Source organism: Haliaeetus albicilla, chromosome 20, assembly GCF_947461875.1.
Source record: "Haliaeetus albicilla chromosome 20, bHalAlb1.1, whole genome shotgun sequence".
Classification (NCBI taxonomy): domain Eukaryota; kingdom Metazoa; phylum Chordata; class Aves; order Accipitriformes; family Accipitridae; genus Haliaeetus; species Haliaeetus albicilla.
Window position 1 is genome coordinate 3,776,590 of NC_091502.1, and position 12,086 is coordinate 3,788,675.

The 12,086-nt window shown below is 38.1% G+C and overlaps 1 protein-coding gene across 4 annotated transcripts in view; it reads right to left on the minus strand.

The window, feature by feature from the left end:
* The window catches only part of FRY (FRY microtubule binding protein), a 253,298-nt gene that overhangs the window by 203,764 nt on the left and 37,448 nt on the right, over positions 1-12,086 (minus strand). For 3 of the 4 annotated variants that reach the window (XM_069808038.1, XM_069808037.1, XM_069808043.1), the window contains exon 1: positions 1,615-1,834. The exons of the other annotated variant lie outside the window; for it this stretch is intronic. In XM_069808038.1, coding sequence (XP_069664139.1) covers positions 1,615-1,819 — 205 coding nt within the window. In that variant the 5' untranslated portion in view covers positions 1,820-1,834. Of the gene's footprint in view, positions 1-1,614; positions 1,835-12,086 lie in introns of those variants that run through there. 4 annotated transcript variants of the gene reach the window in all.

Sequence of the window (12,086 nt, forward strand, 5' to 3'; positions counted from 1 at the left end):
AGAATTCTATGTTAAAAAAAAAAAAAAAAAAAAAAGAAAGACCACAGAATAAAGGAGAAATCTGGGTAGGTACAACAGAGTATGGGTGTTGGAGACCAAACAAGGCTTTTTAATATGTTTTTTCTAACAAAAAAATGCTGATGTACAGGAAAAAGAAGTGAAAAGCTACAGGAGGAAAAAAAAAAACCAGAAGTAATTAAGGAGCAGAAAAGGTAGCTGGAAGACAAAAAGCAGCAACTGAGAAAGAATAGGATACAGAGGGTCTATCCTGCTCAAAATAATGTGCTTTGACAGTCACCAACAGACCACATCACCTCAGGAAGAGCCTGTTCAGGCACTAGGAAGCACAGGAGCCTTGGGCATGTCTGTCACCTGACTTAAGATCCGATACGGCTTTTTGCATTTTTTTAAGCTGGGGAAGTAGAATAGGAAGGAAGAAAAAAGCTTCATTTCCTAAGATGTTGAAATATTTCAAACACCTTAACAAAGGTACAATGGAGGCTCTAAATCCCACACAAATGGTCCTGCCCTGTGTCATCTTTTAACATTGTATTCCCATTCCTTCAGCAGTGTTTCAGCTCCTGAGAAGGTACCCATGTAAGTTTAGCTGTCATTAAGGAATATAATACTAATATATAATAATTAATATTTATTTTAAATATACTTCATAGCTCTTCAAAGATCTGTATGACTGTACTGTTTCCCCCTAGAAACTTTAAAATCCTCATCTTCATCTGGACATGGAGATACCTAAATTTAAAAAAACAAATGTATTCTTGTTTCTGTAAAGGATTTCATTTCCTCTGATCGCCTCACAGAACCACATCTTCAGATTCAGTAGGGATGAGCTGGTATTGATTTCCCCCCCTAAAACCTCTTAAGTCCTCCTAGTAAAGATGACCTGATTGTTTGCAACAAATCCTTTGTCCTCATGCTAATCTGTTGCCTGTTTTTAGGCATATTTCAAATAATAATTTAAAAAAACCCCAAATAATCCAGACTTGCCATTAGCTTGACTGAAATCCACTCTTATACCTTGTTGCTGCTTCTTAACAGCTAGAGAGTTAAACTGAACTATTAGCTACAGACATTACAGGCTCCAGTGCAAGCCAGGAATTCAAAGCATGCATTTAACTATTTAGTGATGTTAATTTCTGACTACACTAAAAAAAATCAGCTAGACTGAAGAAGTCTGCATATCCCCAAACCACTCTCCTCCAGAAAGGCAATGAGATACACTATTAGAGCAGCAAGAGAGATACTTATACTGCAGCTACTGACAGCATTGCTTATAAATGGGGTTAAGCAAAATGCAGTTTAAAGCTCTAGAGAAACAAGTGATTTTCTTTAAATGTTAAGTGTTAAAAGAAAAAGTCCCCACAAGCAAGCAACGTGAAATAAAAACATGAAGAAAGTCTCTCTTTTTGGTTCCATCACTTTAATGGCTGACATAATTTAATATAAATGGTACGTGATTAAATCTATCTGTGAAGACTGTCTTAGGTTTTAAAACAGAATAAATTCTGACTGGAATCAGCTACTGAATCCTTCAAATATTACCAAAAACACTTAAAAGATATCGCACCAACATACTGTTAACATAGCATTTCCTACCTGAAAATATGGAAGGTCTTTTCTTAGGGCGCCTTGGATGTATAGGCTCTATATTCCTAATATTTCTTTGAAACTTTCCTTTAAAATCATTTTCTAGAAGGATGTCTGGTGGTAGGCTTCTCCGTCTTGTTGATTTATAATGAGTCTGATAGGAATTCAGTTTACACTTAGTCCTAGAGTACAAGTTGCTGTCATCAACTGCCATTATAGAGCACTAACTGTGAAAGCCACCCCAGCGCAAAGCCAAACCGAACCTCCAGAAGTATTTGGACTGGTGGTTACAGACCCGAGCAATCTCAGATGTTCTCATGCTCAACCCGGCACTCACTTGTTGGGGAAGTTCAGCAAGTTGATAGGCGTGTGCTGGAACAGGTGTAGGGTTACTGCATTGCCCCTCCTTGCATCAGTGAAACACCACAGGGAGGAGACATGCTGAAATCATTCCTTCGGAAGTTTTGAGGTAATTAGGAAGTTCAACAAACCTGAGCTCAGCAGCACAATCTGTGCAAAGGGGAAAATACAATTTCATATGAGGCACCGTCTAGGGCTAGTATGGTTTATATTATACCAACAGCATTTCTCAGATCAGTTCATTAATAGTTCATTAACCTGGCAAGCTAAACAAGTGTCCCTAAACCTTAAAAAAAGAAAATAGAGTGAGAGAAAAAAAAAACACCAAAAAACCCCGCAACAAAAAACCAACGCAGTCCCCAGCCTAGGGACCTGTATGGGGAAAGGTACAACCTGAACAGTATGTTTGGGTTTTCAGTCCTGTCGTTTGACAACGTTACATTTTAAAGGCTGATAAACAGTCCAAAGCACAAAGGTTTGGGGTTTCTTTCCTCAAGAAGCAATAATGTTATTTCCTACTGGATTTCAGAATCAAAGACCTGCCAGTGTGACTGATTTTCTATTTAACTGCTGACTAATAGAAAAAAGCCATTTAAATACGTGTATGCCAAAGATGGTCTGGAAATTCTCCATTTAACTAAGAGCCAAGGCACTTGCCTTGTTTTGTGCAGTTATCCCAATGAAATCTTTTGAGCCTCCCAAGGATATGATCTTCCTTTCTCAAATGTTGAGAAAGAAGAAAGGACAAATCCTAACATTTTCTATGAACCTGCTAATTTTCTTAATTGAATTCTATCAGAAATGAGACAAAATGAATTAGTAAATTAAAACTAACAAATCTTGTAACTACATACATTTTGCTGTTAAATAACAATAACTTACTATGGCAAAGCGAATAAGCAGAGTGGTAATTCAAAGTGAGAGTAACTAATGTTTTAACCATGGATACCTAGGGCAAACTGATTTTAACACCTGAAGATAGAACTTGATTTCTCCAAATCATTTCAAACACTTAAACCATGAATGCTTCAATTATTTTCCTAAAGATAGGGTACACTGTATGATTGGTGTAATCATCAAGAGGTTGGCTGCTCCAAATATAGTTCTTGCATGAAATTCAGAACGACCTTTATTATTGCTGACAAGAAACAAACTGTTCACCTACATGCTTTTGGAGGTGAAAAGGGGAAATTACATATCTTAATATATGTCTATATAGCTTTTAAAATATTTTATTGTGTTAGAAATGCAGCAGGATGCAAATAGTCTGTTAGATTTTGTCATCTTCTGGAAATTAAACTGCATTTGGCTTGAAGTTGAAATTCTGAATGTAAGAATCCAATCTTAAATACATTGGACCCAGAAATCATACCTTGCATTCAGAACAAACTGATTATTTAAACAAAAGTGATTCAAACCAAGTGAACACTAACTGTAGATAGCAAACTGATTATTTCTGGTCTTGCTGAGTATTCAAAGGATCATGAGCTCTGTTTATATGCAGAAATAAGCTTTTGAAAAATCCCACTGGACTGCAAAATAGGTTAGGTGGTGGGAATTAGGTTAAAACCAAAGGGAATTTTATGTCTAAATTGTTCAGGTACTTTATAAAATTCCTCTAGGCACTGGTCTTCATCATTAGAGGCCAAAATACTTCTTTCATGTCCTTCAAATCTGTAGGATCTGTGGACCTCATCCTCTTTTTTTCCCAGTTAATAAAACAGGTCAGAGAAGCTTTCCTTGCTTCCTCTTCTCTTCCAACTCCACTTGCTTTTTCAGCTTTGACTGAACCAACATAAAAATATTCAGTCCATTCCTGATGGTCCAACTAAACCAAAGTAAAGCTTTTCAAAACAACAGAAAGTGCTTAAATCTGAGCAAACATATTTAAACCATGTGTGAAGACTGAGAAATAACAAATATCAAATGCAGGAATTGATATTTGAGGAGCTTTAAACTGGAATTTGACAGAAGCTTTAAATAAAATTTCAACATCTTCAGTAAGTAACCTAACCACCAGGCTACAGGATATTCTGGAAACAGATCTTAACTTTTCCTGCTGAAACTACTCCAACACATATAAATAATGAAATATTCATTAGAAGAGTGACTTGAAAGTGACTGTCCCATATTCTAGCTGAGTGATACAATTGCTGCACTATACAAGCTTACCTTCTCCAGCCCAATGAATATTCATGCCAAGTGGAACATGTCCAACAGTAGAAATCGCCACTGGCATACTCAGAGATGCGACAGTGATCACACTCTGTCAAGGCTCAAGGGCGCAAGCCCCTGATCCAGCAGTGGTACACAGGAATCCAAGAACAGTTTACCCTTGAGTGACATTCAGGTGGAAATCCAGAAGAGGACAGATGAAAACCGCAAATATCTCATCACTAAATTGCCTTTTGTAGGATTTGCTCTAGAACACATACTTTGAAACTTCATTCATTCAAAAAAATCAAGACAGGCAAATACTTGTTCTGAAAACTGAAAATCCTAAGCAGGTAAAGTAAAGGAATATGCAGCAGTAGAACAGAAGCTGAGGGTCCTGGTGGTGTCTGAAATTTGTTGGAGTGAGGTGCCCAAGTGCCATTTTAGTAGCCTAACTCTTTTAGTGATTTAGTTTATGTATCTTCTGTTCATCATTTTCTCATCTTTGAGACATATGTGTAAAAACTTGACACCCTACTCCCAAGTGAGACCACTACAGAGTAAGTTACAGCACAACACAAAGAACAAAACCAGGAATGGGGGAGGAAGAGGGGCTTGGAAGAGCTGATTATTAATTATAAGACCAAAGAAATAAAGCAGATGTACTGAGCAGCTAAAAAAGATTTTAAGATATAGCACAGGAAGAAAGGAAAAGAGCACTCTTAGTAAAATTTGAGATTCTTCTCCACTGAGGCTGCAGTGACAACATCCCTCTCAGACCTCCTATTTTCTACTTGAGATGGAAGCTTTGCACTTTTATAGATGGAAATAAAACCCAGAAGAAAACCCCAACAAAAAATGCAAGCATGATGTGTGGAAATAAACTTGTTAACTTATATGCAATTTATCATATACATCCAGGAATCCAGAAGGAAATAAAAAATCAAATGGTTGAAGTATTTTGCAAAGATAAGTAAATAATTGAAAATTACAATACAGACCGAAGAATTAAATATTTCCTCTTTTTTCTTTTTAGAAGACTATAGCATAGTTTAAGGAATTACACTTCACCGAGCCTTTTATCTGGAAGTGTGATTAAAATTATAATTAAGAACTGAGTAAAACACCACGATTACAACACAATAGGACTAATTAACATGGTTGCTAAAAAAAAAAGAAGTGTCATTAATCTATTACAGTTGTTTGAACATAGAAGATGAAAGAAGATTAATTATTTATTTATCCCATCAAAGGTTTACACAAGATCCCTCAGAAGAGATTACTACAAGAAAGTAATCACTGTGTCATGTTCAGAACTGAATCATGAAAGTACTCAAATGATGAAAAACAAAGCATGGGAATTATAATTTGCCTACATTTTCTGGCTGGTAAAGGTTTATAAGGCTTCAGGCTTCTCTCAGGTTCTGCGTAGTTCAGTACCTTCTTACAATTTTGAAAGCTTAGTATAACACCCATTGGGTTTATCCATTATGGTCAAAGGCTAAATTGGAACATCATACCCCTTGCCTCCAGCAGACTACCCAACTGTAGTGTCTGCAGTTTCTATTACTATTTCTTTTGATTAAAGTTTGGTAAATAAAAGCTAAAGGAAACTGACGTTTGATAACTGATTTGTGTTCGGATGATACTCTGTACTGTAGAAACACAGATCTGAGGCTACAATATTAGCATGGTCCAGGTCATAGAAAAGTAAGTTTTCTCACAGGAGGAATTATCATTAGCTTTTTTGTTTAATAATGCAGCAGCAAATCTTGTTATATTTAATGTGCAGTAAGCCACATGTTGTTATGACTGCATTAGAGCTGTCATTCTTATTTTCAGCTGAGGAAATATTTGTGCTTATCAATAGCAGAAATAAGAAAAGGTTTCCTAAAAAGTGTTCTGAATGTGTCAGCCAGTGCAGGCCGGCTCAGAAAATCTGTATTATGGAAGAACTCCCCCCCCATCACCACAATGAGTTCCTGTCTGGTTTGGTAAAGTAACTTCCATACCAGCGTACATTGATTCATGGACCTTCCCACCCCATACATTCCAGAGTAGAATGGCACATAAATACCTCCAAAGGAGGATGAGGCCTCTTAGCTATGCCTAGTGGGAGGAACTGCAATGGCAGGAAAGGAAAGTTTGAGCTTTACTAACATTTTAAACCAGCACAACTCAATCAACCAACCAATCAATCCATCAATAAATAAAGCCTCATCCTTCTTCTTGCCTGTGGCCCATGGAGCCTCCCTCCTTACTGCATTAGCACCCGCTTTGTGAAGCTGCACAGCAAACCATGGCACAAACCTAGGTTAGCTTTTGTTTATTTATTTATTTTTAGCCGTGCTACCACAAGAGACAAAAAGACAGGAGTAAGCATCCAGGACAGGGATATATGAATTGTTTCTTTTAGTGACTGTGCCAGCTTACCCCTAGTTAAAGTATTTGTAAAACTAAGGTTACACAGGCAATGTTCAGGCTATTTACTGCATTTTGGGTGGGTTTTACAGGTGTCAGAAGTGTTTAAAGAAATCAAGTTGATAACAACCAAGCTGAGTATTTTTGGGTACCTGCTTGCTCAGAGGAGACTCTTTAACAGTTCATACCCATTTAGAAAACTTTTTATTCTTGTTTTCCTGTAAGCACATATTATCTAGCTCTCATCCCCTATACATAGCAGAACAGTCACAGATCTGCAAACGTATCTGTGCTATGAAGTCTCTAACCTCTTTTGTTTTGCATTTCAAATAGGAAAGTTAAACAATGCAAGAAGAGAAAATGGGTAATCAAAAAGTGAGGAAAATATACAGCTGTTCAAAACCTCCAACTGTTACTCAGAAATGATTTGTTTAATTTTCTGGAATAACCTGGTTGTCTTAATCCATAGGATGTGAACATCTGACACGTTCTCTGCTTGAATTAACCCATTTCTTCCAGTCTAATGCTGTTATAAGGGAAGAGCCTAGATTTGATACAGCCTTAGCATTCAAAAAACCTCTCTTTAGTCAAGCATCATCTTTCAGAAGTGGGTATAAGAGGAAAAGGTCAACAAATTACCAGTCATGGTCATATACTCAAAGGCAGCAAAGAGGTCATTATAGATTTACATTAATTTCTATCCTCATAGCAAATATTTGACTTTTAGAATAGTGCAATTAGGACTCAGTTGCCTGGCTACACCTTAGAGGAAAGTAAATCAGAGTATTAGATGCTAGTCATATCATGCACTACATTCACAATTTTAATTTCCAATAGTTAATATTGAATTACAGTAACAGAAAGAGAAATCAGCTTTCAGCCCGGATAATTCCTCGCCTCCCCCAAACACAAACAGATAAAACATGAAGAAGAGAATACAGCTTTTCCAGAGTTGCTTTCTATGCTGGTATGCTGATTTTAATAGATTAATATTGACAAGAGATTTGGCCAAGTGTTTCAACTGCACTGTCTTTCAGCTGAAAGAAGATAAGCACCTTTAATTTGTAGTCATATTCGTGTTAGCTAACAACAAACAAAACATATGGTTAAAGCTGTAATCTGGTTCTAAGATAATATTAGTCCCTTACTGTTTGACCCATAATGTGCAATTCTCATATTAAGAGGGGAAGCTGATTCATGTCACAGTATTTCATAAGCAGAACAATTCATATGCTAATGTACGTTTGTAATAATTTCACTTCATGCTGATGTTCCCATTGCATGATAACTGTCGCAGCCTTATCTTCATGAGGACTTGAAAGCCGATCCTTCTCCAGCAGAAAAGCAGTGCAAACCCTGGAAACGGGTGTTTTCTGGCCAGGTAGGGCATAGAGGCACAGTGCAGGAACCCAGGTGGCTGATGGGGCTCCTCGCAGACAGCCACAGAGCCGTCCGGACACTTGGCTTTGCCCGAGAGGCAGCCCAGAGGCTGGGCATCTTCCAAAGATCAAAGGCTGAGGGTGGAACTGGCCAGAATCCGCACAACAGTAACACTCGCAATTACAAAATCATGCTTGCTGTTACTCCACTGCAATCTGTGACATTAGGCCTATGCTGTGGGTACAATGGTAAAAGAAAGACCTAGAGGCTATGCAGGAATTTTATTTAGGAGGGTGTAGTATTAGTCCTGAATAAAACATGCCAGATGTCCCTGTTTTTCCTATTGCATTCTGTGTAGAAAGTGAATACCGCGAGCAAGCTACGAATGTGAGGGTTACAGATTTCAGAGACAATTTTCTATTTAAAACCACTTCCGAGTGTTCAGTATTTCACATAAATTGTTAGCACAAATCTGTGAGATAATAACAAAGCATTTCAGCTTCCATTAAAAAAGCGTTACAGATATAGAGGAAAAAATTTCAAAACATTTGGAACTTGAAAGTACTTTTTAGAGAGGATCGTTTTAATGAGAGCTTCCACCAATTACAAAGAGCTTATTCTACCCTTGCTGTTAAGGGAGCCTACTGTCCAAAGTGATCACAGAGGTTTAGGAAATGCAGTCTTCTTCCTTTCCTTGTCATGAAAATTAAAGGATCATGAAAATTCTGCTTTTCATGGATGGGAAAATATATATATGGCCCATTAATAACATAGAGACTTCTAAAAATTTCAACATATTAAAGTTGCATTGGTTCAGTGCTGGATGAGATGCAACATAGATCAGGCTGCCTTGTGGCAGAAATAGTCCCTTGCCCAAGACTCTGGATTGCTTGTGTTACATGAAATTCTGTTAATGAAGAGGAAACAAAAAAGGCAGCCAAAACTCATCTCACCCTTCAGTAAACCTGTCCCGTGCAATGTAATGAGACAGATTTAAATTAGGTTTCACATGTCCTTCCTACGTTGCAAGAAAAAAACTCAAACAAACCAAAACCAGGAACAGTGTATCAGAAAACACTTTGAAATAAGTACCAGACTGAAAAGAGGAGAGAAAATTCAGCTATGCAGTCCTCTTGAGTCCTTGTGAAGATTTCATTTCTCATCTTTTCCCACCGACCCCATCTTCCTATAATGTCAGACTCTACTTAATGCACGATCAGTTAACTTCCATCACATCCTCCCTGACTATCCATGCCTTAGGTCTTAACAGGCTGTGTGTTACAACCTGATGCAAGGATGTGATCTCAAACACCTGGGCTAGTACCTCATTACCCACACAAACAAAAAGAAGGTAACAGCTATACCCACTCTTTGAATCCAGTAACAATATTTAACTCTTTAATAGGCATTTCCTGTTCTGAGCCTACATACTACTTCTACATCCACATAATGAAACACATTTTGTATCATAGTTACTAAGTAAGGATCAGATCACTTGACTTCCACTGCAGTTTGGGTCCAAGTGAAATCTATGTCCCCAAATCTTAGGGATCACGACTGCCTTTTCTCCAGCACCATGTGAGTTCTGAATCAAGGCTGTCATGACCCCACATGTCATCCAGGCTAGGAGCTCGAGCTCTAACTTACTCGTGGTTTGGGGATTTAAAAAAAAATTAAAAAAAATCCTTTGAGCCTCTCAAAAATATGATCTTCCTTTCTCAAATAGGGGAGAATCGTGCTGCCTCTAGCGGGACTGGGTTCCAGAACAGCAGAAAGCACTACTACCCAGGCTCCTACTGGTCTAAGCTTCATCTGTACCCTCACAATGAGGCAAACTGTTCCCTAGATCCTCAACACTGACACCTGCTCATTTTCAGAAGCGCAGCAGTCCAAACAGCTAGGTATAGCTTCTATCTTAGTTTTTCATTTAAGACAAATATGTAAAGTACCTATATTTTGCCTGAGTCCCCAAACAGATGGATCTCATATGTGTACTCAGGCCACACCTGAATTCAAATGCACAAATCATACTGTTTTCAGAAGTAAGTGTACTCATAACTACTATTAAAGGAATTGGAACATAGAAATTTTTATCATTCAGTATCAGCTTAGATCATGCTTGATTTTATGCTGAGCCTGTAGCTTTCCAGCTTCTCCATATTCTCCCCAAAAGCCCACTTCATTTTCAAGCATGGCATGTTGTACTGCATAGGAAAGCCACATTTAGCTATGGTAATTCTAGAGTTTTAGTAACAATACAATAATTGTAGATGGATCCCTAACAGTAATAGAAACATAACCTAGTTTTATTCAACTGGTTCTCTAAATTAGTGCTCTCAGTTTTAACTAGCAATCATAAAGGTATCTATTAAAGCAACAGTATCGGCCAAAGGAGCACACACACTGCAAGTGGTGAGCCTATACTTCAGTTTCCCCCAGAGACAAAAGCAGTCTTTACAAAAGCATCTTTAATTTGTGTCTAAGATGACAAATGCATTCCGTCTCCATCAGTCAGCAAGCCATCCTCCTTCCTAGCTGTCACACTCACAGGGGAGTCAGAAGGATGCGCATATTCTTGATGTTTGGCACACAGAAATAGGCTTAAAGTTATTTGCCTGGTATGCTTTCACTGCATCCCCTTTCATGGGAAGTGTAACATAGAGATTTGCATACACTTTGACTTAATTTTATTCTTTCTCTAGTATTAGGAAAATACTCAATTTGCTCTCTATATCCTCAGCTGTATTTCAGCTTCCTCAGAACTACTTATAAAACTGTCCCAAGTGTGAGACCAATCAATAGGAAAATTAAGGTTTTCCACCTGAGGCCAGAGCTGTAGAAACACGAGAACACATTCTTACCAGCTACTTCGAATGCCTGATTGAGGCACAACCCCAAGGACATGAGTTTCAGCTTCTGCTACAGAGGTCAGTGGTATACAAGAACCAACATGACATTGCTACAGCATCATAAAGCACGGATGTGTAAATTATCTTTAAAACCTCCAGATACAGACACAAATACCCCACGCCTGATTTGTACATGTGGAATTGTACAATATTAAACTTCTGTAGTTTTATTAAAAATACTTATTTTGCATTTGAGCAGTATTAATAAGACCCACTTATTGCACCTAACACTGCAATACAGTAGGAAACTTCTTTCATAAAGTAAGCATTTTTCTGTGTACAGACTTACAGCAGAGTTCTGTCAACTCTCTTACCAACTGCACCTGAATTACATGAACTGGTGACTCATGCTTTGCCAGTGCTTCCGAATTTGAACTCCATATTGCAAATAAATAGAGTCTCTCTCTCTCCCCCCATCCCTCTCTTCTCCCCCTCTCCCTCTCCCATCTGCAGTGAGCAAAGCATTGCCTGGGTAAAATGAGAGCAGCTGAGGGAAAGTTTCTCTACACATGTTCATAAATGTGGATTTAGAAGCAGTCTAGAGCTTACATTGTCATGGAAAGAAAGGCAGAAAGCAAGGAAAGGAACAGCTACCTGAATATTAAATGTAAATTTTCTTCCCCCCCCCCCGATATAAAAGATAACAGCCAGCACATGTGTAAAAAAAATAGGGAAAAAGAGAGGATGTGAGGAAACTCAGGGTCTCCAAACCACAGGAAGCAGTGGCCAACGGCAACTGACACACAGTGCTGCCTCTAGCAACAGCAAGCACTGCTTGGCAAGCACAAGCAGCGGCTGACCCCTAAAGCAAGGTTTAAGGTAAGTGAAACATTCCAAGTGCTTAAAGACTGAAAAAGGGGGAAAACCCCACAAAACATGAAAGGAAGAGTAAGATTCCCTGTACAGACTTACTTGAGGTCAGAGATATTTTCAGGTTCTCCTTCCTCCACCTCATTTCCTGAAGATGTGTAAGAATCTAACTAGTTAAAAAGCACCACCTTTTTAAACAATAACATTAAAAGCTCCCAATATTACTGATTATTTTCCTCTGACTTTTTAAAGCATCAGCTGTAGACAAGATGGCATCCAAATCACGCCTGAAACATTGTTCCTGGACAGAACTCTAAAAACATCATGCTGTATTACACTGCTACAAACCTGACACAATTTATATAGCCTGCATACCAATGTTAGATTTAAGGGAGTGTGCCTATGAATTTAATATATATATATTTATATATTTTTTAATGTGGCTAA